This window comes from Pongo abelii, chromosome 16, assembly GCF_028885655.2.
Source record: "Pongo abelii isolate AG06213 chromosome 16, NHGRI_mPonAbe1-v2.0_pri, whole genome shotgun sequence".
In the NCBI taxonomy this organism is placed as follows: Eukaryota; Metazoa; Chordata; class Mammalia; order Primates; family Hominidae; genus Pongo; species Pongo abelii.
In genome coordinates, this window is record NC_072001.2 from 33176769 (window position 1) to 33203385 (window position 26617).

The following is a 26617-nucleotide window of genomic DNA, read 5'->3' on the forward strand; positions in this document are numbered from 1 at the left end:
AGCATTTATTTTTCCTTGTGGTTCAATTTCCAGAACACTTTTGGAGACTAGTGAAAGATGCCAATAAGTAAGAATTATAAAACAGTAGATGATGCCAACAATATTGGGCATGCTTGTCTTGTTCTTGATTTTCATGGACATGACTTCAGGGATGCACTGCTCATCATGTTTCCCTTGCTCTAAGATATACATGTATTTTAATCATTCCAAGAAAGTATTTTATCATTCTATTTTGAGAAAACTATATTTTTTAAACAAAGTAAGGTGTATGTTTTACATGTGTTTCAAATTCTTCATTAGCACCTGCTGAGAGATGGTCATCGATATGATGCAATGTATTAAAGACTAACATTGCATTATATTTGCATTCTTGGAGGACTCTACTTTGATTTAGGACTGTGAAAATAGTCTATTGAATTCTTTTTTGTGTTATTTTTGGTTTTTTATTTATGGTTTTTGCATACATAAGTAGTGTTACTCTCTAGTTTTTTTGTTTGCTTAATCTTTGTTTTTGAAACTGTGGTTTTGTCAGTTCTAGAAGCGAATTGTGCAGCTTTTACCCCCATTAAAGAAAATGTATATATGGTCCTTTTATATAATTTGACTAAGACATCTAGGTAAATTTTGGTGAGTAGTATCGTATATTTGCAAATAAAGAACTTAAAAGGGCTATGTACATTTGACCAAGATATTATAAAACTGTTGAAAACAAGTTCTACTTACTTCCATTCCCAGAAGTTTAAGAGCTTTAGGCTGCATGGTGAAAGAGGAAGAAAAAAATCAATTTACTTAGATAACTAATGTTAGTAGTACATTAGCAGTATTGATAGTGGACATACGAATGGATTAAAAAGCACTTTGTATCATTAACAATTAATGATAATATCCAAGGAAAAGAAGTGCTTTAATATGGAAACTCTTCTTCTGTCAGCAGAAGTTAATTGAGAATAAAGCTCGGCAGACACACGGCCCTTATTCCAGGTAGAAACCGAGAAGTTCCCTAACAGACATGCAGAGAGCTGTGGGGCTGTAAGATGGGTGTGAGGGGAGGGCATCATGAAAGATCAGACATTTGAGTTGGACTTTTGATAAGGGTGGGAAAGCCTCTGATAGTGGGGAAAGACGTGGCAGGTACATGTCTTTGATTTGATCACAGGATTTGATTTTGGTACAGGTATGTGGTCTCCCATGTGGGTGAGGGCCAGCTGGTGGAGGGCCTTGGCTGCTGTGATAATGAGTTTGGATACGATTCTCCAGGCAGTGAGGAGCTCTGGGAGGTTTGAAGCAGGTAATGCAGGCATGTCCCTTGCTTTGGAAGATTATGGCAGGTACAGTGGTGGGACGGTAGAATAGGCTGGAGCGGGCAGACAGTAGCTCTGGCGCCCAGGAGGAAGTCTGCTGTGGATAGAAAAGGAGGGCAAATGCAATGGGTGGGAGGGGCGGCCCGTGCTCAGGGGAGCTGGAGAATGCCGTGGCTCTAGCCTGAGAGCACTGTAGGAGGCAGGACAGCTGTTCTGGGGACAGGGCGAAGGGCTTGGCTCTGAACCCGCCAAGTTGCTGAAAAGCAAGCGAGGAGCCACATGGCACTCGCGAACCACAGAACACTACACAGGCACTGAGTTCTACCCTCTTTGGTCCAAACAAGTTGTTGTAAAGGGTCCGAAAGTTTTTCCGAGTGTAGTTGCAGCGGTAGGCTCCTCCCATGAGGTACTCCAGCACGAGCCCGATGTCTATGAGGCTGATGTGGTAATCAGGCGGAAGATTGCTCTGTAAAAGAAGTCTGGTCTCAGGCCCTGTGAGAATGCGTTGGCAGTGTGGCCTTCATCACACGCCTCGGGGGTAAGTGGCCATCCTGGCTCGCGCTTGGGAGTTCATGTAACAGGTGGGTGGGTGGGGGATTAAACAATATTCAGGCTGGGGAAAGCATCTATCCCTGATAACAAGGTGGCAGAAAGGGCCAAGAACAGTGGCTGCAATAAACAGGACACAGAATGACTTGAGGAACCTCCTGCCGGTGCTTCTGGAAAGAGCCACAGGCAGTGGGTGAGAGATCTCAAAGGAAGGACAGAACGAGAGGCTGCATGGACAGACAGCGGGGCTCAGGTCAGCAGCCGGGCCACCCCCTTCCCCAACCCCACCCAGTGGCCACCCTGGCTGCGCTGGCGTCAGCCCGTAATCCAGCTGTCACTGACAGTGTCCCTATCATGGATTCGGATGAACATGCAACTTAAAAAAGATTATCCTTTGCTTTCTTAGTTTTAAATAGACTCTTTACAAAAGAAGGAATTCGTTATCTCCTGTGCCTGAAATAATAATACATTTTGAAAATTTAAAACTTGCTCTTAAGAAATATTTTTGTGAAAGACGCCAATAGGTAAGAATTATAAAACAGTAGACTGACCTTTTTCACATCCCTCACCAGCAGATGAAGTGTGTTTGGTGGACCCAGTCTCTGAAAGAGAAGCATTCATGTGTGTTAAATATGTTTTTCTTGGCCAGGCGTGGTGGCTCACGCCTGTAGTCCCAGCACTTTGGGAGGCCAAGGCGGGCAGATCACTTGAGGTCAGGACTTTGAGACCAGCCTGGCCAACATGGTGAAACCCCATCTCTACTAAAAATACAAAAATTAGTTGGGCGTGGTGGTGGGCGCCTGTAATCCCAGCTACTAGGGAGGCTGAGGTGGGAGGATCACTTGAACCGAGGAGGCAGAGGCTGCAATGAGCTAAGATTGCACCACTATACTCCAGCCTAGGTGATAGAGTGAGACCTCATCTAAGAATAAATAAATAAATAAGTAAGTAAGTTTTTTTCTTGAACTCTTGGAGCAAAATCCTGCCCTACTCTATATAATTAATGAATTGTGAGAGCTAGAGTGTAACCCACACCAGCCTTTTTCTTTTACAAAACAGAACTGGTCATAGTTAAAAAGTATCCAACACATTTCAAAAGCTGTGAAATATTTTCTGTTGCATTTTTTTAAAGAGTATCTTAAGGTGCACAATATAGTGTTAATAATTCACCAAGTTGGCCAGAATCAGTGGCTCACACCTATTATCCCAGCACTTTGGGAGGCCAAGGGAGGTAGATCACTTGAGGCTAGGAGTTTGAGACCAACCTGGGCAACATGTCGAAACCCTGTCTCTACAAAAATTAGAAAAATTAGCTGGGTGTGGTGGTGTGCACCTGCAGTCCCAGATACTCAGGAGGCTGGGATGGGAGGATGGCTTAAGCCTGGGAGGTTGAGGCTGCAGTAAGCTGAGATCATGTCACTGCACCCCAGCCTGGGCAACAAAAGAGACTGTCTCAGAAAAAAAAAAAAAAAAAAAAAAAATTCACCAAGTTTTAGCAAGCAGCTGCTGAGGATCATTTCTGCTACTTAAAATCTTACAATAGGGAAGGAAATGTAAATTCTCAAAACTTATATTATAACAATATAAGCCAAGGGAATTTCATTCAAACCCTTCCAGCAGAGCTCCTGGGTGTGAAACTTAGCTCTATGTTTTCCCCCAAAGCCTCACCAAACGTGAGGGTCCCAAGGAACAATTGACTTCTCACCCTTGGTGACATTTCACTCTGCTAATGGCTTGAGGAGCTAGATTCCCTCTTTGTAGTACTCAGACACCACCCTTAAATGTGGGACAAGAGTTAATACTGAAAGAGAAAGGAGTGACTGGCGAGGCATGGCGGGAGGTGGTGAGAATGTGAACACAGGCTGTGGCCAGCAACAGGTGTGAAGTAGCCACCTGCCATTAAATACGGACCTCCCAGCTGAAGGAGTTCAGATCAGCACATTTATGCACAATATGCACCAGTGACAAACACATTTAGGTGGCTGCCTCCCCCTTCCTTCCCTTTTTCTGGAGCACTCACTGTGTTATAAAGCTCCTCCAGCCTTGGAATGGTCAAAAAGTGTTGCATGTTCACTCCGTTTTCAATCAGGAGCTTCACAAAGTCGACACGATCTAAGACTAAAGCATCCAGCATCGCTTGCTCCAAAGCATTCACCTGCAGGGACCGAGGGCCGGGAGCCCGTGAGTGGCCTCTCAGAGACACCGGGGAGGGGGGCGACTGGAAACACAGAGGAAAGTGTATTCCAAATGCCAGATTCCAGAGCACTCCAGCATGGTACTCTTTGCTCTTTATCTTGGGTAAACACTCCCCATCTCCCCTCTCCTTTCTTCTCAGTTTGGCCTCTACATGTTCCATCCATATTTGTAAATTATTTTTTCCTTTTAAAAATAGATTGAAGAGGATTCAAAATCTCAGCCTTCCTGGCATTGGCCTGCCCAGTCTCCACCATTTGTTTCCTTGACTGAGAAGTTCTGCCAGGCGGAGCTGCGTGGGCAGGCAGCATGACCAGGGTGCCGTGTGGGTGAGTGACTGTGATGAGGGCAGGCACACGTCACCACAGAGGCCTGGTCCCCTGTCTAGCCTGTGTCCTGGTGGCAGCAAGACCAAGAACTGCCATGCGATGTGTGGCTCCAGACTCCCCACCTAAACTGCTGTTACCCCACACACCCAATCATGGGCTCTGTCTGTCAAAAAAGGGCTTTTTGCATGAATTGCATTTATTTGGTGACAACCGATTTGTCTGCTGTATATTCATGCATCAAGCATGGGCATGTCTGCCAGGCACAGAACCATTGCTGAGCCGGGTGACTCAGGGCCCCTCTCTGGGTGGCATCATTCCCCCTAAAGCAGGAACGTTTGGTATTTTGGACAACCGACAGGCTCATCGCAGTGAATGTGCTGTTGTAGTTTGAAATGCTGACACTACCCAGTCAAGCCTTTACCCGTCCCTCCTGGGATCAGGGCCCTGGGTGGGGCTGAAGCAAGGACAAGAACCATCCCTTCCCCTGGGGAAAGGTGATGCCAAGCTCGTATATCTCTGTGACCTTCCACATACCCAGTTCAGCAGCTCTATCTTCCGGGGATCAGTTTCTTCCTCCACTTCCTCTTTCACTTTCCCTTTCTTCTTGCCTTTCCCTTTTCCTCTTCCTCCCTTGGTGGTGGCCGTGGGTGGCTTCTTCTCCTTTTCCGTGGCTTTGCTGTCCATTGGGGGTGCCAGGCTTCCCAGGGGCTGCAGTCCACAGCAATCAGAGTTGGGAAATGGTATTAAGGCTCTCTCTTGTCCCCAAACCAGCTCATTGGCCCTCCCACCTCTGTACGTGCACACATGCACACCACACATGCACACAATGTACATGTGCACACCCACACAGTGCACACATATGCCCACACATATGTACACATGCACACGGGCTCCATCCCATACACCTACACACTCAGTCGTCGCAGGCCTGGCTGTCTGAAGAAGGCTCTGATACTGGGAACCACTGTTCCTCGTGTGCACAAACGCACACTTGACTTGATGCAGCGCCTTTGCCTACTTGAAGTGGCTGACATTTTGATCGATGTGTACTTTTGCACGGAGGAAAGGATGCTGAAAGGAGAGTTCAAAGGCACCAAAGACATGTGCCCATAGTTGTTTAATGATGGGAAAAAGTGACTGTGAAGGTGGTATGAGACAATGGATAGAACTGAGGATGTCTGCCTGGATATAAACGTAAACGAGCTTATCGGTGGGTAAAGAAGCTCTCCGCATTTCACTGAAATGCGTGCAATGTGGTGACAGACTCATTCATCAAGGGGAGTGTGTGCTCTACTCCAGAGAACAGGAGGGAGAGCAGAAGTAGGCGTGGCCCCGTGGCCTTGTCTCCTGGTCTGGTGGAGAATGTGGGAGTGTGTCCTGGTGCAGACACAGAGCCAGCACCTAAACAACCGGGCCCTCCAGCTGGCGTCCTCTCTTGCCAGACCCACCCGCTCCTCCTACCAAATGCTCCTGGTGGGTTGCCTACCTGAGGAGCCTCCATTTCCTCTCTTCCCATCTCTCCTGCACGCATCCTGCTGCTTCTTCCGTCTGTCCTGGGCTGTGGGTTTAGTTGCTGAGAACTGTGCTGGTGCCTGCCTCATGGGCATTTCATGCTGGGTTCTCAGCACATCTGACTCCACTGCCTGCTTCCTCCTAGAGTCTCTTCCCTTGGCTTCTTGGGCATCACAAGCTCCCAGCTTTCCTCTTCCCTGTCTGGCCACTGCTTCTCAGTGCAGCTTTAAATGTCAAGGTTCCTCTGGGCTCTGTCCTCAGCCTTCTGCCTTTCCACTCTACTCTCTTCCTTGACGACGTCATTGACCCCCACACCACCAGTCACCACTGATTGGCACACAACTTCTCCTTTCTGGCTGAGGCCCACCTCTCTCCCCAGAGCTCCTGTTGCCTGCTCAGCCTCCTGCTTGCATGTCTCAAAGACATGCAGCTCCTTATGTCCCAAACCACTCTCAGGACCTCCCCTCCAACCCAGTCCTCTTCCAGGGTCCCTTATCTCAGGGAAATGGCACCACAGCTTGTGAGTTGTGCAAACCAGGGAACTGGGGAGCATTGTGACATCTCGGTCCCTCCAGTGCCCTCAATGATTCATCTACCCCTATGTGCAGCCATGTTTAATGCTAAATTTTGCTTAATTCTGATTCTTGCCTTCTTCTCTGCCTCTGCTCTAGTCCAAGGCCTGAATTATTTCAAAGGCCTATTAACAGGACTCTGCACACCTGCCATGGCACCCACCCAGTGCATTTTCCACAGTGCATTTTCCACTTGGTTCCACATGGAACCAAGTAACTGTCCTGCTTAAAACCCTTAAGTAGGGCTGAGGCAGAGATTATGTCAGGGGAGGTGTGCATTTATATAGTTCCTGGTCAACGTACAAATATGGATGAAAAAGTGTCTTGGCTGACTCCTCATGCAGATAAAACCATTATGGTCCTGAGTGACAGAGTGACACCGCATCCAACAAATGGTGCTGGGAAAACTGGATATCCACATGCAAAAGACTGGAGTTGGACCCTTACCTTACACTGTATACAAATATTAACTCAAAATGGATCAAAGACCTGAACATAAAATCGAAAACTACTAATATAAAATGCGACTGGGCGCAGTAGTTCACGTCTGTAATCCCAGCACTTTGGGAGGCCGAGGCAGATGGATCACCTGAGGCCAGGAATTTGAGACCAGCCTGGCCAACATGGTGAAATCCCATCTCTACTAAAAATACAATAATTAGCTGGACATCGTGGCGGGTGCCTGTAATCCCAGCTACTTGGGAGGCTGAGGAAGGAGAATTCCTTGAACCCGGGAGGAAGAGGTTGCAGCGAGCTGAGATCATGCTGTTGCACTCCAGCCTGGGTGACAAGAGTGAAACTCAATCTCAAAAATTAATTAATTAATTAAATTAAAATGCTTAGAAGAAAACATAGGGCAAAAGTATCACTATATTGGATTTGGGAATTCAATTATTGAATATGACACCAAAGGCACAGGCATGAAGGGAAAAATTATTAATAACAAATCTGATGGACTTCATGAAAATTTAAACGTTTTATGCAGCAAAAAATACCTTTAACAGAATAAAGGCAGCCACAGAATAGGAGAATATATTTGTACATCATATATATGATAAGGGGTTCATAGCTAGAATATATAGAGAACTCCTAAAATTCAACAACAAGAAAACCCAACCTGATTCAAAAATAGGCAAGAAACTTGAATAGACATTTCTGCAAAGCAGATACACAAATGGCCAATAAACACACAGAAAAACACTCAATATCACTAATCATTAGGGAAATACAAATCAAAACCATCTGAGATATTACCTCACACCCATTAAGATGGCTATTATCTTTTTTTTTTTTTTTTCCTTTTATTTGAGACGGAGTTTTGCTCTTGTTGCCCAGGCTGGAATGCAGTGGCACGATCTTGGCTCACTGCAACCTCTGCCTCCCAGGTTCAAGCGATTCTTCCACCTCAGCCTCCTCAGTAGCTGGGACTACAGGTGTGTGCCACCACTCCCGGCTCTTTTTTTTTTTTTTTTTTTTTTTGTATTTTTAGTAGAGATGGGGTTTTGCCATGTTGGCCAGGCTGGTCTCCAATTCCTGACCTCAGGTGATCCACCTGCCTCGGCCTCCCAAAGTGCTGGGATTACAAGTATAAGCCACTGTGCCCAGCCAAGATGGCTAGTATCTAAACAACAGAAAATGACAAATGTTTGTGAAGATGAGGACAAACTGGAACCCTGTGCACTGTGGGTGGAAATATAAAATGGTGCAACTGCTATGGGAGGAGTTTGGTGATTCTTCAAAAAATTAAAAATAGGATTACCATGTGATCCAATGATTTCACTTCTTGGCATACCCAAAAGAACTGAAAGCAAGTCTTGAAGAAGTATTTGTACACCTACATTCATAGCAGCATTATTCTAAAACATGGGAGCAACCCAAGTGTCCACTGATGGATGCTTGGATAAGCAAAATATGGTCTATCCGTATAATGGAATATTATTCAGCCTTAAAAGGAAGGAAATTCTGACACATGCTACAACACAGATGAACCTTGAGACATTGTTCTGAGTGAAATAAGCCGGTCACAAAAGGACAAATATTACATGATTCCACTTATAGGAGGTACTGACAGTAGTCATATTCATGACAACAGAAAGTAGAATGGTGGTTGCCAGTCACAGGGGAGGCAGGATGGCGAATTATTGTTTGATGGGCATAGAGTGTCAATTTTGCAAGATAAAAAAGCTCTTGAGATGAATGTTGGTGATGACTTTCCTTCAAAAATTGTTAGTTCAAAGTTTTTATGATTCAATATAAATAAATAAATTGCCTTTTGTTACTTGTATATATCAAACATCTCTCCTTTTCTCTCTCATTATGTTTTTTGTTTGTTTGTTTATTTGTTTGTTTTTTGAGACGGAGTTTTGTTCTGTCACCCAGGCTGGAGTGCAGTGGCATGATCTCAGCTCACTGCAACCTCTGGCTCCCAGGTTCAAGCAATTCTCCTGCCTCAGCCTCCTGAGTAGCTGGGATTAGAGGCGTGCAACATCACACCCAGGTAATGTTTGTATTTTTAGTAGAGACGGGGTTTCACCATGTCGGCCAGGCTTGTCTCGAACTCCTGACCTCAGGTGATCCACCTGCCTCAGCCTTCCAAATTGCTGGAATTACAGGAGTGAGCCGCTGTGCCCGGCCTCTTCGTTATGTTTAAAAGCATGTTTTAAGAAGAATTTTTTTTTGCAAAGCTTTTACTTTAATTAATTATTTTAATTAGCAAATGACAAATTGTATATATTTATGGTATACATGATGCTTAAATATATGTATACATTGTGAAACGATGAAATGAAGCTAATTAACGTATCCATCACCTCACATACTTATCATTTTTGTGATGAGAACATTTAAAATCTACTCTTTTAGCAATTTTCAAGTGCACTATACATTATTATTAATTATAGTCACTATGTTGTACAATAGGTCTCCAGAATTTATTCTTCTTAACTGAGACTTTGTACTTTTAAACCAAAATCTCCCAATCCCTCACATCCTAGCTTCTGATAACCACATCATACTCTCATGTAGCTTTTATTTTTTGCATTCAATAACAGAAAATATAGATAGAAGAATTTTGACTAGTAATATATAGCAAATCAGACCTGAGATCGATTTACTGTGTTGGAATTCTTATGTCCTCCCTACCACAAGTTTTCTACTATATGAAGAATTCTAGATAGACTATAGATTCACAGGCACATCGTTTCTTGAGTGCTTCAACTATTAAAAGAAAATTTTGGAGACCTTATATCCCACTGTAGGGAGACAGAGAAGGACTTTTGGCTCCAGGTTGCAGCCTGAGCATGTGTTTCCTGTCTTCCTTCCCTCCCCAAATACTATTTAAATGACAGCAGAGGAGTATGAAAAAGAAAAACCTATTTCAGGGAGAAGAGGCGGGCCAGAGTTTTTAACAAATTTCTGGAAGCATTGAAGGACCAGTTAAAACTATGGAGAGGAAGCCAAAGCCCAAAATGTGTAATGTGGAGGTTGCTGTTGAGGTGAGACCAGATTTTCCAAGATACAAAGAGGATGGCATGTGGTGGGCAGAAGGCATGGTGACTGGAAGATGGTCTACAGAGCAGGAGGCCACTCATCCCCTCCCGGTCTCCAGGCTGCCACTGTGGTGGGTGCAGAGCAAGCAACTGCATTCCCGGGCTTCACTCCCAGTAAAAACTGGGAGGATGTCTGCTAAAGAACAGGGAGGCCCAGAGCCCATCAGCCCTCTCCAGTCGGCACTCAGCAAAGCAGGGAGGTTCAGGTGACATTCTCCTTCCTAAGCAGGGAATTCCTGGGCAGTCCTCCCAGGGAGGAGAAAAACCTGTTGGCAAAATGGGTTTCCATACTAATTAAGCAGTTGTATCCCTCATTCTGTAATGTGATGGACAGCCAAGGATCTAGAGCATTTGAGAAAATTAACAGCATAACAGAAAAACCCAGAATGAACAAAGAGAACAGCTGACCAGGGAGAAAATAGAGATAATCTAGGGAATAGAAGATAACTTCAAAAAATATAATTCATATCCTTAGATATTGCATCTGTGAGATGAAAAGAGGCTAATAAATTGTTAAGGAACAAAAACACTTTCTTAAATATAAAAAGTATGAGTGCCTAAACCTTTAAAAATTGTATAAAAGCTAAAGAAAAAGTTGAGATTTCCAAAAACATACAGCAAAATGATAGAGAAATAAAAAACTGAAAATGGAGGGTCAGTCTGGGAGAAGGGGACCAGTAGTTGCTTGACTAATAGAAAGTCCAGATGAAGGGAAAGAGATGATAAAGAAAGAAATACTCAAAGAAGAGATAGAAGAAAATTTCACAGAGCTGATTCAGGTCTTCAGCATAAAGGGACCTTTGAAAGCCAGAAGAATTAAATGTCTACATGTGTGAAGATATGGCTGCTTGAGTTTGTATTCTTTATACACTTCTATTTTCATTTGCTTGAAATAGAAAATACATCCTTGTGAAATTTTCAAGCACTGAAAAAGCAAAGAGCAGAGAGAAAACAATGGTTCATCTATAATTGAATGAAAATCATAGGACAATCTTGAGCTTCATGTGAGGCAGATTTTTTTCAGACATGTAAAGACACAGAATGATAATTGCTGTGGTTTGAAAGTGTCCCCCAAAGTTCTTGTGTTGGAAACTGAATTCCCAGTGCAACAGTGCTGAGAGATGGGACCTTTAAAATTGTTTAGGTTATGAAATTCTGCTCTCATGAATGGATTAATGCTTTTATAGAGGGAGAGGGTTCATGATCTTGAGAGATTTGTTTTAAGAGTTCAGCCCTCTCTTGCTGTCTCTCGCTCTCTTACCCTTTCACCTCCCACCATGGGATGATGTAGCAAGAAGGCCCTGACAAGATACCAGCCCCTTGATCTTGGACTTTCCAGTTTCTGGAACTGTAAGAAATAAATCTCTGTTCTTTATCAATTACCCCATCTGTGGTATTCTGTTACAGAAACACAACACAGACTCAGTAATCCTCCCACATGCTTTATGTAAAAGTTACTTGAAGATATACTCCAGAAAAATGAAAAAGGAATTTGAAAGGGAGGAAGACATGGGGTCTAGGAGGCAATGGCCAGTCTCAGAGTGCAATGAAGGGATATCTGACATAGACAACTGTACAGCAGGCATTGAGAGCATCCAGGGAAGATGGGGGTAGGAACTCATGGGGCTTTGAAAGATTCTTCAAGAAGAAATGGGACAGTAACAATTAAGAGAATAGATATGGCTGCAGTCATAAAAAAGAACAAGATTATGTCCTTTGCAGGGACATGGATGGAGATGGAGGCCATTATCCTTAGCAAACTAAGGCAGGAACAGAAAACCAACTGCTGCATATTTTCAAAAGTGGGAGCTAAATGATGAGAACACATGGACACATAGAGGGGAATAACAGACACTGGGGCCTTTTGTAGGGAGGAGAGTGGGAGGAGGGAGAGGGTCAGGAAAAACAACTAGCAGGTACTAGGCTTAATAGCTGGGTGATGAAATAATCTGTACAACAAACCCCCATGACACAAGTTTACCTACATAACAAACCTGCACTTGTACCCCTGAACTTAAAGTACAAAGTACATATTAAATATAAACTATGTATATGCAAATAAAAGTACAAAATGTCATTTTTAAGGTAATATCTGTATGGCTTCATCTTGGAAAGAGTGCAACAATTTTGCCCTAGCTCCCCACAAGGTAGCCTTTGCTGCAGCCATGCTTGATATATCCACGTTGCTGACAAGACCCTTGATATGGTTTGGCTCTGTGTCCCACCCAAATCTCATCTCCAATTGTAATCCCCAGGTGTCAAGGGTGGGGCCTGGTGTGAAGTGATTGGATCATGAGGGCGGTTTCCCCCATGCTGTTCTCATGATAGTGAAAGAGTTCCTATGAGAATTGACGGTTTTAAAAATGTTTTGCAGCCCCTTGTGCTCTTTTCTCTCTCTCACGGGCTGCCATGTAAGATGTGCCTTTGTTTCTCCTTTGCCCTCCGCCATGATTGTAAGTGTCCTGGGGTCTCCCCAGCCATTTGGAGCTGTGAGTCAATTAAACCTCCTTTCTTTACAAATTACCCAGTCTCAGAAGACTGCTATTCTTTATAGCAGTGTGAAAACGGACTAGTATAAGCCTCAACATTAGCAGTGGCAAGTGTACATAGGCATGTACCAAACTTTACATCTATTTGTTTGGAACCAAACTAAAGATACAATAAAAATACTTAAAAAAAAGAATAGATACAGCAATGACATCAAGGCAAATGTTTGGAAGAAGAAAGAGAATCAATTAGAAATGTGGAGAAAAGCAAATATCTATTCAAATAAGTCATGGTCCAAATATGAAGGAAATTAAAATGTCACCTAATTTTAAATAGTTGATGAATGATAGAAACCTTCATGCCTGTCATATTTTCCTTTGTGTGAGCCAGATAAATGACCCAGGACTACCTTTCCTTCTCTTTGACTTCAATCCTACTATGTGGTTCAGCAGTGAACAATCTTCTTGTAATCACAACAATGTCAAAGCTGCTGGTTTCTCCATTTTTTTAGAATCAACATAGAGACTAAGTACAAAAACTGAATGATGATTAAAGAGTAAGATGTAAGCAGGACCTCAATAATGATTAAAGAATGATATGTACATGTTCACCATGTCAAGCACCTTGTAAAAGGTGAGGCTGATTGAATGGACAAGATGGAACTTGTCGGGAGAGGAAGGAGGAGTATAGATTGAATTTCCTCATTTAACAAAATGGGAGTCTGAAGCGGACCAAACAAGTAGATGGTTCCACGTACTCTTTACCATCATAAAGGTGACCAATATAAGAATTAAACAGGGCTGGGTGCAGTGACTCACGCCTGTAATCCCAGCACTTTGGGAGGCCAAGGCGGGCGGGTCACTTGAGGTCAGGAGTTTGAGACCAGCCTGGCCAACATGGTGAAACCCTGTGTCCACTAAAAATGCAAAAAAATTTAGCTGGGTGTGTTGGGTGCCTATAATCTCAGCCACTTGGGAGGCTGAGGCAGGAGAATCGCTTGAATCCGGGATGCAGAGGCTGTAGTGAGCTGAGATCACACCACTGCACTCTAGCCTGGGCAACAGAGTGAGACTCCATTTCAAAAAAAGAAAAAATAGAATTAAATAGGCAACTATCAAATCCAGGAGGAACAGGGGCAGTGGAAGCAGAGTGAGCAATCTACTTCCTTCTATTACCAAGTGGAGAATTGATGGATCCATCTACAGGTGATCAATCAATAAAGAGTGATAAAACGTGTTATGGCAATGTGTGGAAGCAACTTCCAGGAGACCTAAACACAGAGGCAGTTAAATGCTTTGGGAGGCAATTAAATGCTTTGGGAGACCTAAACACAGAGGCAGTTAAGTAAAATGCATTTGTGCAGCAATATGCCAGGGATATTTTGAGAAATGGTTTTGCATTGTTTTTTGTTTTATGTTTTAGAGATGGGATCTCACTCTCTCACCCAGGATGTAGTGTAGTGGTGCAGTTACACAGCTCACTGTAACCTCAAATTCCTAGGCTCAAGCAATCCTCCTGCCTCAGCCTCCAAAGTAGCTGGGAATATAGGCATGCACTCCCATGCCTGGCTAATTTTTTTTATTTTTTGTAGAGATGGTGTCTCACTATGTTGACCAGGTTGGTCTTGAACTCCTGGCCTCAAGCAATCCTCCCGAACTGGCCTCCCAAAGTGCTGGAATTACAGATGTGAGCCACCGCATCTGGCCAAGAAATGTGGTTTTTAAAACCAACATAAACCCTCTAGATATTCCTACTACCTTTCATAAGCAGCAGAGCCCTTTTTGCAAACACAAATTTATCCTGACTCCTAATCTATAAAATGGATCAAAGAAGCTGCTTTGACTGAAGAAGAAGTAGGAGGCCTGCAGTCCTTTATCATGCAGACTTATGTGTGTTCACACACACACACGCTCATCTCCATGTCACACACACACATTAGTACTCCTCAACACCCCACACACACTGCTCATCCCATATCACACACACACAATACCCTCCTAATGACACCCACATACACACTATACCACCCATGGCCACACACATTACTCACCTACACATAATCATACCACATACAGGCACACCACACATCAGATGCACACAGACACCCTAAACACACATACGGACACACACATACACACACACACACACACACATATACACACACACACAGAGTTCTCTAGGCCTCCAGGGTTTCATGGAACATAGTTTGAAAAATCATTGCCCTGGATGGAAGCATTGCATTAAATTTTAATAAGCTATTTTCTTTCTTCTTCTTTTTCTTTAAAAAGGTAAAAACCCACTTTCATCAGCAATGATAAAATATTTGGTGATTAATTTCTTCAGGAGTACTGGTTTGAATGCGGAATTACTTCCTGTTGGTTCTTTGAAGTTAAACAGCAACATCTTCTAATGATCCTGATAGATTACATATCATATCATCAGAAACCCCACATAATTTCCTGAGTTCCATGTCACAAGGGAGAACATACTAATATGTCACTTGTACAAAGTCATGATCAATGATATGAATTGAAAAAAACAGTTTCACCGGCCAGTGGGGCCCAAAGACAAAGATCTGGCTTCGTGCTATGTCCACGCGGTTCCAAGCCAGTGCCAAGCTCAGCTGATCTGGAGCAGATACATTTGTTCCTGAAAAGGCAAGAAACCGAATGATTTTTCACTCCACGCCTGGACCACCAGGGTTTGGCAGGTACCGGGTGGTGAGCACAGGCTTCCCGTGGGCTGCTGGCCTAGAACAAAGCATTGCTGGCTTTGCTCTCGCCCTGAATGACCACAAAGGCCCCAAGCTGAAAGAGCTTCCCTGGAGGAAGGTGGAGGCAGCCTCTTCCCATGCCAGCTGTGCATGGTCTCCTTGGGAGGGACAGAAGAGGAACCCAGTGACTCGAGGACCCTGGAGATGACCTCGAGGAAGGCTGGAATCCTGGGACTGCCAGGCAGCCAGCCTGACAGTGACCCCTCCCCTCTCTCTGTCCTCCCTGCCCCCTCACGGCACCAGGCTAACCGAGAGGCAGGGAGGAAGTGTGCATCCCAGAGCAGACCCCCGCCCGGCCATGAACACCGGCCTGAAGCCTGTCATTAGAGCCAAGACAGGGAAATTAGACAGAACACTGTGGAATGCAGTGATTGCAAAGGAACCCATCTGATGTTTACACTCTAGGAGCTGAAGCCCTTAATGAACCAGTTACAAATAGAAACGGTTCTGACCTCAGCCCATGATGGTCCAGGAGCACCCACAGACCTCTGCCCCACAGAAACCTGTAGGGAGCCTTGTCATTCTGCCGTGGCTTCATGCTGAGACTGCTCAAGCGGCCTGGCTGGCTCAGGGTCTAGCACCAGCAGACATAGTCCATGGGAGGCCGGGAGGGAAGGATTGCCGGCCACGCCAACATCAAAGGGACAGGAGTCACCATTTCCTGAGAGCTCACCTTTCAGCAGGGCAGTTAAAATTGCCATCTCGATGTCCTGCTGGCCCTCAGAACCCATTCTGAACACAGTGACCTGAAAATGTGAAAAGACCGAGTTAAAGCCAAGTTGAAAACAAGAAGGAGACATGGGGTGTTGTTACAAAATGACCACAGAGACTGACATGTAATAAAATGATCCTGAGCACTAAACAGTTTCAGAGCAAGTGCTGTTGATTTCTTTTTTTTTTCTTTTCTTTTTCTTTTTTTTTTGAGATGGAGTTTCGCTCTTGTCACCCAGGCTGGAGTGCAATGGCTCTACCTTGGGTCACTGCAAACTCCACCTCCCAGGTTCAAGCGATTCTCCTACCTCAGCCTCCCAAGTAGCTGGGATTACAGGTGCATGCCACCATGCCTGGCTAACTGTTTTGGTATTTTTAGTAGAGTTGGGGTTTCACCATGTTGGCCAGGCTGGTCTCAAACTCCTGACCTCGGGTGATCTGCCTGTCTCAGCCTCCCAAAGTGCTGGGATTACAGGTGTGAGCCACCGTGCCCGGCTGATTTCCAGAAGTTACAGCATTGCTGTGGGGTGCCTGCCTGCATGCTGACTTTATTATTTTCCCCATCCGTTCTGGCACCCTCGAGAGGAGGGAGCTACACTCCAAAATCTCAGTCGCCATCGGAGATGCAAAGTCGTATCTAACCAGACAGGAGATATTTGTAGGAATTAGAATTTTGAAGAGGCCGTCTTAGGTGCACGACAAGAGTGCCTATTGCTTGTAAATGCAACGGAAGAGGGAAGGAGTGGGAAATAAAATAACAGAACTTTGTAAACATGCCTGACAGGGTGGTATGTGGCCCTTTTCCCCAAGACTATCAATCTGAGTAATATTATGAGCCTCAGAGGGTGTTGTGTGGTGTCACGCCCCACTTGCTAAGGTTCGAAAGCACCAGGGGCCCTCCCCTGCGTGGGCTTGTTCAGCTTCTGTTATGTGGACACAGCCACCAATTTGGTATGCATTTGTACTGTCTCTCGGAAAAGGCCGGACTAAAATATGAATAACCCTGTCATGCACACATGGGTGGAATTAGAAAAGGAAACATAATTCTCTCCACAGAGCTTGTTTGGAAATAAATTCAAGACACTTACGAGTTCTTTCTTCTTCATGCACTCCATTATAATTGCAAACAGCTGATGTGATTGTGCCTTATTATAATTAAATGTTTTCTGAATGGTAACTAGAAGTTGCTCCCTGAGGGACTCATTTATTATTCTGTTCAAAGAAAATGCAAGAGAACAAAACAAGGCAAGTTAAATCTATATATGAATGAGTCAGACATCTCTCTGTCTTTGATTTGAGACTTTGCTGTGGGAGGATATCCTGACACAGGAGACAAAAAGTGACCATAGTCAAACACCGTATTCTCACTTGTCCTAAATTCCAGCTTTGCTGCAAACTTTCTAAGGGCAAATGAGGTTGGAAATGAGGGAGAGAGAATTCCATCAGGAACACCCTGCCTCTGACGGTTCCCCCGGATGCTGACCTGAGGAAATGGGAGAGGAGATCTAGCAAATCTTCTTGATTCAAACACGTTTGGAATGTCTAAGCAGACTACTTTAGATTTTCTCCTTGGCCCAACGAAGAGGGAGTTACGAACCCGCCCTTCCTCGTGCGTCAGAAATCCTACCCGCCTTCTTCACAGTACTTGTGCGCAAAGGACAGGATGTCCGAGGCGCGTCCGCTGCCATCACAAATCACCACGGGGATGGGAGGCTCTTCTCGCAGGTATTCCAAGACGATGGACACCACGTTAGGGCCCCCCTCCACCACGAGGCCCACGAGGGGCACGCCCTGCCCCAGTCCTGCAACACAAACCACATTTGCCTGTACCACCTGTGTCCTGCACTGTCTGCCCCCATCGTTTTAACTCCTGAAGTATGGGGAAGAGTAAAAACATTATGACTTGGGGGATGCTCTATCTGGCTGGAAGGAATTCAGGCACGTGATAACAATTTTCTTTTTCTTTTCTTTTCTTTTTTCTTTTTTGAGATAGAATCACACTCTGTCCCCCAAGCTGGAGTGCAGTGGCATGATCATGGCTCACTGGAGCCTTAACCTCCCTCTCAGCTCAGGCAATCCTCCCACCTCAGCCTCCTGAGTAGCTGGGACTACAGGCACATGCCACCACACCCAGCTAATTTCTGGTAGAGATGAAGTCTTGCCATGTTGCCCAGGCTGGTCTCAAACACCTGGGCTCAAGTGATCCACCTGCCTCGGCCTCCCAAAGTGCTAAGATTACAGGTGTAAGCCACTGTGACCAGCCCAATTATCATTCTTGCATTCTGTCACATATTATGGCCTCACTGGGAAAACCAGGACCTCAAAATCTGAAACTTTCTGACTCACATATGGTTAAACTCCTGAATAACCCACCCACCTGATGTTTGGGCTACTTCAAGGTGACCACCGAGAAATACTGGAAGATATTCCTGGCTGGAAAAATATCTCCCTGGCTGTCCTAGCCCATGGTCTGAAATTCCCATCCTGATGGCTGTCCCTGAAGAATGAGACGATGAAAGGGGATCTGGACCAGCCGGGGAAATTGCAGTTCAATTCCTGGCTTCTCCCTTATGACATTGGGCCAATCACCAAATCACCAAGAGCCTTAGACAGTCATTTGTAAAAGGTGAACAATCACAGTGCTTCCTTTAACTCCTGCAGTTGTAAAAATATCAGAATATGTGTTTGGCTATCAAATAATTTTGTAAATGTTAAGTAGCATACACATGAGGTACACTGTTCTTGTTGATGTTTCTGTCTTCAGTGGCTGGAATAAAGCGCTGATCTTGGATGCAGCCACGTGGACCACTAGTGGCCCATCAGTTAATGACCTGTTCGCAGAGTCCTCCCTCTGTCTCTATCAGTTAATAGGACTCTTCAAGAACACAGTGGGCACCAACTAACTTTTGCTGGCAGAACCTGCAGGGATGGCTCTGGGAAGCAAGAGCTGGCAGGTAGTTTCCAGGAAGTTGGGATTCTGGAATGGGAAGGAAATGGGAGTGGAGGCACATTTGCCTGGCCATGACAGATCACACTCTGAGCCTATTTCACCAGCTGTCCATTAGTTGTGATGGGAATTAGTTGATCGACATTAACTAAAGGCAAGTGGAAGTATCGTTGGTCTCAGCTCTGAAGGGCTTCAGATAAAGATCTGCCAGCATTGGTTATGAGAAGATTGGAGAATTTCAAATGAGCCATTTCAGAGTTTCTAATTTGCTTCCATGAGGTGTTTCTACAGTCAGGGACTCTTACATATGTTGAATGACTCTGCTGTGTCCACCAGAGTAATTACAGCTAAGTTCATTTCAGCAGACATGCATTGAGGGTCTGCTTTGTGTCAAGCCCTGACCAGGAGATATTGGAAAAATGAACTAAGATATCCTGGACTCTGCCTTTGAGATTTCCAACCCAAGCAAGGATTGGTATTTTCAATCTTTAGGAATATGGTGGCCAAGTCACCTTCTTTTCGAGCAACAGAGTAGAACAGGTTCTTCTTGGCTTAGGCTGGAGTCCTCGAAGCTCCGTGCTGTGGGAAGTGACAACTGAGCACCCCTTTGCTGTCCCTGCCCTGCTCAGAGCCCTAGGCGAAGGATGACAAAGGGAAACCCACAAGTCACATGGCTAGGTGAAGTGGGGTGTTGTAAAAACTTACAAGTCCAGAAAAATTAGAGATGTGAGAACAAAAAACATTCAGTCATCGACCAATGTATTCATCGAGATCTGATTCTCGGAAATCTACAACTTTTCCTAGTAGGCCATCCTCATTCTACCCACTCTGCAGCATCAGTCCCATACATGGTGCTTCCCAATGACCATTCGCCAGGACTAGATGGTCTCCCACAAAAATCTTGGCAGTAATGGGAAAAACAAACTACTCTTTCAGATTGATTAACAATTGTTTGACGTTAAGAATTACTGGAGTATAAACATGCTCCAAGAGATTATACCAGTTATTGTAATTCTAACCAGTTGTTATCATTATTTCATCCGGTTGAGGTTTGCATCTTTCTCTCTAGTTCAACCTCAGCTTTCGTCTGACAGTGACAGCTCCCCCTCAGGACCAGCAAGGATGATGCCCCTTCAGGAGCAGATGGCTCCTGCAGCCCTCTCCAGATGTGTCCCCACCTGGCCATCATGAAAGGCCCAGCATTACAGAGATATTTAATGATCACATAATACTTATCAGCAAATAGAAGGAATCATACTAAATCTTTGAGAAATTGTTTTCCTGTTAAAACATTTAAAAAATAATAACTAATTACAGGGAACAAGAACCATTGGGCAACAGGGTGGGCAAGGCCATCACCATGGCGAGTACTGAGAGTTGTTTCGTGCTAACTTGTGAACCTGGGGCAAAGCATCCCCATGTAGCCTAGTGAATGTGATTTGGTAGGTGGCTAAGGTAAGACATCTAGGTGAGTCATTTTCTGTTGACCTAACAAGAAGCAAGGTTAATCTTCTAATCCCCTTGGGCAATCTCCTTCTCATCCTTGTTTCCACTGTGATGGCATCAGCCCAGGAGGAGTGCGTGCCTTTGCCAGCACTTACTTGTGTTGATCTTCTGCAGGGAGATGTGCTTTTCCAGCAGCCTTCGCAGCTTCACCTCGGCGCCATACTTGCCCAGAGTGCCATTGTCAGCCAGGATGAAGTGGGTGTGGGAGTTGTTGAGCACAGAGAGCTTACTTAGAGGGTTGGACATGGTCTGGTACACTCTTGTTACCTGACAAAGTGCACAATGCAAATCAGACCTGCAGGACTTGGATGTTAAGACCAACAAGGGAAGCAAGCACAATACATATGTGTGGAGTGACTGCACTAAAACTTATTCTCACATCTCTACCCTGCCTTTTGAAGGTTTTATTTTTGCCAATTGTTACATTAAAATAGAAAGAAAGCTAATTGTTTTAGATAATGACAACCTAGCAATTGCACTCCTGGCATTTATCATAGAGAAATGAAAACCTCTGTTAATCTCAAATCCTGCACTGGAATGTTTATGGCTACTTTACTTGTAACAGCCAAACTGTTCCTCAACAGAAAAATGGTTAAAGAAACTGGTGCCTCCATACCGTGGGGTGTCATCCAGCAGTAAAAAGGAATGAAGACCGATACATATGGCAACCTGGACGCCTGTTCAGAGAACTATGTGGAGTGAAAAAAAAGCCAGTCCCCAAAGGTTACATTACTGTATGATTCCATTTACAGAACCTTCTTGAAATGGGGGGTGGTGCAGATTAGTGGCTTCCAGGGGTTAAGGAGGAGGTGGGGCTAGGAAGGAATGAGGTATATATATATGAAAGGGCAACAGGAGGGATCCTCGTGTTGATGGAAACATTCTGCACCTTGACCTTATCAATGACAGTATCCGGGTTGTGATCTTGCATTATGGTTTCGCAAGATGTTACCATTGGAGGAACAGGAAAGGCTGCAAGGGAGCTCTCTTATTATTCCTACAACTGCATCTGAATCTACAGTTACCTCAAAATCAATCGTTAATTTTAAAAAATTGCCAACATTTGCAGAGAAAACACTTACATCCTTTCCAACCAGGTCTTCCTTATTCTCCACGATGCCCCATGGAGCAATTCCTATCGCACAAACCCGGCCTCTGGACTTGGAGGAGTGGTCTTTCAAGGCATCCCCTACGTGGCTGATGACACCTGTGAGCAGCCATTGGTCATATTTTAGGTTCTTTTACTTCCCAGCATACCATCATTCATGACATTTAGGGACACTTGCCCTGAGTCCCTACATTCCCTACAGATCAGGGGTGAGACATACTCATCTTTGTCATTAAAACAAAGTACACTGAAAGTCTGAGCTCATGATAACTAGCAATCTTGCATTAACTCTAGAAACGGGAAAACAAAAACAGAAACCAAAGCAACTGTGCAGGGATTTCCTTTACAGATGTCTAAGGCCTAAAGTTGGAAATAACTGGAGTCTTTTTGGCATTCCTTGGCTGCCTTCAGTGAAAATTGAGAGCCAGACTGCTTGGTATGTTCCTTAATGTCTTTGTGCCTCAGTTTCCTTTCCTATAACAGGAAAAGGACTGTCGAGAGGTCTAATGAAGATGATGCTTGTACAGGGCTCAGTTCAAGGAATATTGCATGTCATGGGTGACCCAGAGATGTTGACTATTATGACAATCATTACTGTATTTGCTGTTTTTTTTTTAAGAGTCATATCAAAGTAAAAAACACAAGCTAGGGAATAAAGACTTCACTTTAGTCATAAATAGGATCAGGATGCAATATGTTTTGTTGTCCTTAGTTATTAGGAAGCTCTTTGGGGACCACAATGAGTTCTGGGTGGTACATTGATTATCGGGAGGGAAAAGGCCTGCTCTTACCTGTGCTGACACCCCCGGTGAAGATCCAGGCCCCGGTGGTCATGGCAGCCTTGATCAGGCCTTTCCCAAAGACTTGTTTCAGCTTGGGCTGCATCTCAAAGTTCTGGAGGCCTCCATGCACAGATATTAAGAGCTTGGGGAGTTCCAGCTGCCAATCTTTCACCATGAGATGGAGCAGTGAGTCTGGCTTGGTGTCATAGGACACACGGATATACTGTGAAAGAGTGTGTGGCACTCAGCCTCCGTTCTTGGTTTTGCTTCTCGTGTCAAAGGGGAGTGAGGCTATTGCTCATGTCCAAGCAAGAACTGCCTGGCTTGTCTCTCCCTCAGGGCCCCGGACTCTGTGTGAGTCTGTGGCCAAGTGACTGAAGGCAACTTTGGAGAGGATTGTCAGGTTTAGCAAATACAAATAAAAGATGCCTGGTACCATGGTCTGAATGTTTGTATTCCCCTAAAATTCACGGGGAAACCTAATTCCCAATGCAATAGTGTTAAGAGGTGGGATGTTAGAAGGTGATTACGTCATGAGCATGGATCCCTCATGAGTGGGACTAGTGTCCTTATAAAAGACAACTCAGGGCTGTGCGTGGTGGCCCACGCCTGTAATCCCAGCACTTTGGGAAGCCGAGGCAGGTGGATCACTTGAGGTCAGGAGTTCGAGACCAGCCTGACCAACATGTTGAAACCCCGTCTGTACTAAAAAAATACAAAATTAGCCAGGTGTGGTGGTGCACACCTGTAATCCCAGCTACTTCGGAAGCTGAGGCAGGAGGATTACTTGAACCTGGGAAGCGGAGGTTGCAGTGAGCCAAGATTGCACCATTGCATTACAGCCTGGCCAACAAGATGGAAACTCCATCTCAAAAAAAAGAGGACTCAGAGAGCTTGTTCTCTGCTTCTGCCATGTGACAACACAGCAAGAAGGTGCCATCTATGAAGCAGAGGATGAGCCCTCGCCAGACACCAAATCTGCTGGCACCTTGATCTTGGGCCTCCCAGACTCTAGAAATGTGAGGAATAAATTTCTGTTGTTTATAAATTACCCAGCCTAAGGCAATTTGTTATAGCAGCCAAACAGACCAAGACACCCAGTTAAATTTGAATTTTAGAGGAACAATGAAAAATGTTTCAGTACAACGTTTTTATTAAATGCAATAAATCATGCAATATTTGGGACATACTTGTACTGAAAATGTATCCATTACATGTCTGAAATTCACATATAACTGGGTGTCCTGTATTTTATCTGGCAATCTTAACCTTGGAGGAATAGGTTCCAAAGCTGGCTTAGCTAGAACAGTGGCCCAAGAAGTTGGATGAGGATGTTGTTGAGTAAACGGGTCAGGGGATCATGGGCCCACATATGAACTTGACCTTCTCTTCAAAGTGAGGAGGAGGTTACTAATGCTCAGATGCCTTGTCTCCTATGAACTGCTTCTTTGTGTCTGGGCTAATATGTAGGGTGCCATTTCAGAAGACTATATATTGCAGCATTTGGAACACAACTAAATTTTATTTTAAAAGTGATGTTGGGCCAGTGAAATAAAATGAAATTGCAAAAAGGCTGTGACTGGGCATGTAGGAGTGTAATTCAGAGTGAGCTGGAATGGATCACAGAGCTGAAGCCTCCCCCACTCTGGCAGGGCTCACTGGAAGGGCAGAGGGCACTCCCTGTTTACATGCAAATGTGAGGGACCTTGGTCCTTCTCGGGCCAGCTGAGTGCAGGCCCAGGGAAGCTGTGGACAGACCTCAGAGGAAAATATTTCCAAAGACTCTCAACACAGCTAAGGGGGCTGCAGGTCCACAGTTATTAGAAAAAGGAATTTGTCTTTCATTATTGAAGACGGAGCAATGGAGTGTGTTTGCAGGGTTGGGCCAGAGCCTGGTTTGTGGATTCAGAGCTTCGGTATGGATTTATGGGACACTAGATGTTCTTTACAATGGTGTCCAGTTTCCGAGCCTCATGGCTAAAAGCGATGTGCACAGATATATCTCTTGGTTTTTCAATAAAATATCTAGGAAGGTTGAGCCACAGCCATGAAGAAGACCAGGTATCTGCAGTTTGGGGCTGGGAGACTGGCCGCCAGTGAAAGCTGTGATCCTAGCGGCACCATGTCTGAATGCCTTTCTCACCATGGCTTTATTGGAATATCCGCCACCCTGGAATTCAAGAACTCCATAGGAATCTGTTGGGTAGCTCTGGGTGTGCTTGGCAACAGACCATTTCTCAGGCTGAGTCTCCACCTGTTTGTTTTCCTCTTCATTTTTGCTGGGTGTTGCACTTGGCAGAGGGGGGATATGCTGGTTGGTGAACTGGCCACAGCAACACCTGAAAACAAAGGCAAAGCAGGGTCTTTCTACAACAATCTCCCCCTTTCCCCTTCATTAGCAAAGATGAATTAACCTCAACAGATGAGTTGGGCCCAAACAGGAGCCTACTAACACTTTAGTAAGCCAGCGTTATTAGGGACAGAAATGCCCCATCTGATGGCCTTTTCCAGATAATCAGTGCACATCTCTTTATATGCCAGTCGATTTTAGACACGTTGGATGGTTGCTCTTTCTTTCGGAAAATATTTTAAATTTTTGATGTCTTGATAACATCAGTATAAACATCAAGTACTAAACATTCTGTGACAAAGTATAGACATGCCCTCCGAACATAGAGTTGACCTTCCAGATTTTTCTTTCTCTTGTCATTCAGGTTAGAGTGTAGTGGTGCCATCATAGCTCACTGCAGCCCAGACCTCCCGAAGCTCAGGTGATCCTCTCACCTCAGCCTCCCTAGTAGCTGGGACCACAGGCACGCACTACCATGCTCAGCTAGTTTTTGTATTTTTAGTAGAGACAGCATTTTGCCATGTTGCCCAGGCTGGTCTCGAACTCCTGGGCTCAAGCAATCCGCCTGCCTTGGCCTCCCAAAGTTCTAAAATTACTTACTTAGGTGTCAGCCAAATTTTTCCATATTGTTGAATTGTTCTGTTCCTTAGTAAAACATTTCTCCATCCAAGTAATGCTAAAAGGCTATTTCAAAAGTGACCAATATGTCTTTTTCTGCCTTGGACAGATGGCCCATTGGGCCATAACCCGCCCCAGCATCAGGGATCTTCTAGCTCTACAGCGTCTCTCCCAAAACCCAGCCAACCTCTCACGCCCTCCCTGAACTCTGGCTTTCTAGTCTTCTCTGAACATGTTCCCTGGCTTTGTGCCAGCTTCTTTTCCTAGTGTGCCTAGGATTTCTTCTGTTACTCCATCAATTTTCGCTGCCACTGTTTTGAGTGGACTGGACCCACCAAAAACTTGAAAAGTTTGTTAGGAAGAACTGCAGTAGCCTGGAGTGATGCCTTGGTGGAGATGGAATCCAGGGAAGGCATGGAGGGCAGGTCTGTTCCTGGACCCACCAGGAGCCTGTGTGGGCAGCCGTGCACCCTAGCAAATGGAGTGGGAGAGTTGGGGCTGGAAGAGCTGGGGATGGAGTCGGCTTGAGGACTACAGAGGATATCTTTACTGGGCTAGATGTGTGAGTGTGTGCACGTGTGTAACGCACGTGTGCAGGGCCCTTACCAGAAGGCTTTCTGTGCTCCCACGGGGCCAGCCTTGGGGCTTCCTCCCTGCCTTGTCTTTCCTTCTGTTTTCCTTTTTCTTTTCCCTCCCCTTCCCCATTCTTTCCTTCTCACCCTCCTTCTGATGGCCTTCCATCTTCCCTCCCTCACTCCCTCCCTCTTTCTCTTTCTCTCTCTTTTTTCCTTTTATTGAGATATAATTCATGTAATACATAATCAACCCATTTCAAGTATGTGATTCAGGCCGGGAGCAGTGGCTCACGCCTGTAATCCCAACACTTTGAGAGGCCATGGCACGTGGATCACTTGAGGTCAGGAGTTTGAGACCAGCCTGGTCAACATTGTGAAACCCCGTCTCCACCATAAACACAAAAATTAGCCGAGTGTGGTGGCGCACGTCTGTAATTCCAGCTACTTGGGAGGCTGAGGCAGGAGAATCGTTTGAACCCCAGAGGCAGAGGTTGCAATGAGCTGGGATCTTGGCACTGCACTCCAGCCTGGGTAACAGAGTGAGACTCTGTCTCAAAAAAAATATATATATATATATTATATATATATATTATATATATATAATATATATATTATATATATAATATATATATTATATATATTATATATATATAATATATATATAATATATATATTATATATATTATATATATTATATAATATATATTATATATTATATATATTATATATATATTATATATATATAGAGAGAGAGAG

The 26617-nt window shown here is 44.6% G+C and overlaps 1 protein-coding gene across 1 annotated transcript in view; it reads right to left on the minus strand.

Annotated features, from left to right (window-relative positions):
• TRPM1 (transient receptor potential cation channel subfamily M member 1) overlaps positions 1-26617 on the minus strand; it is an 89875-nt gene that overhangs the window by 45577 nt on the left and 17681 nt on the right. The window contains exons 6-18 of the mRNA XM_063716110.1: positions 24462-24657; positions 22328-22541; positions 21511-21635; positions 20524-20695; positions 17603-17777; positions 17064-17187; positions 15938-16010; positions 15040-15140; positions 4907-5080; positions 3871-4005; positions 2402-2452; positions 1627-1767; positions 724-753 (exon numbers count right to left, since the gene is read on the minus strand). Of these exons, the coding sequence (XP_063572180.1) occupies positions 724-753; positions 1627-1767; positions 2402-2452; positions 3871-4005; positions 4907-5080; positions 15040-15140; positions 15938-16010; positions 17064-17187; positions 17603-17777; positions 20524-20695; positions 21511-21635; positions 22328-22541; positions 24462-24657 (1711 nt within the window). The remainder of the gene's footprint in view (positions 1-723; positions 754-1626; positions 1768-2401; positions 2453-3870; positions 4006-4906; positions 5081-15039; positions 15141-15937; positions 16011-17063; positions 17188-17602; positions 17778-20523; positions 20696-21510; positions 21636-22327; positions 22542-24461; positions 24658-26617) is intronic.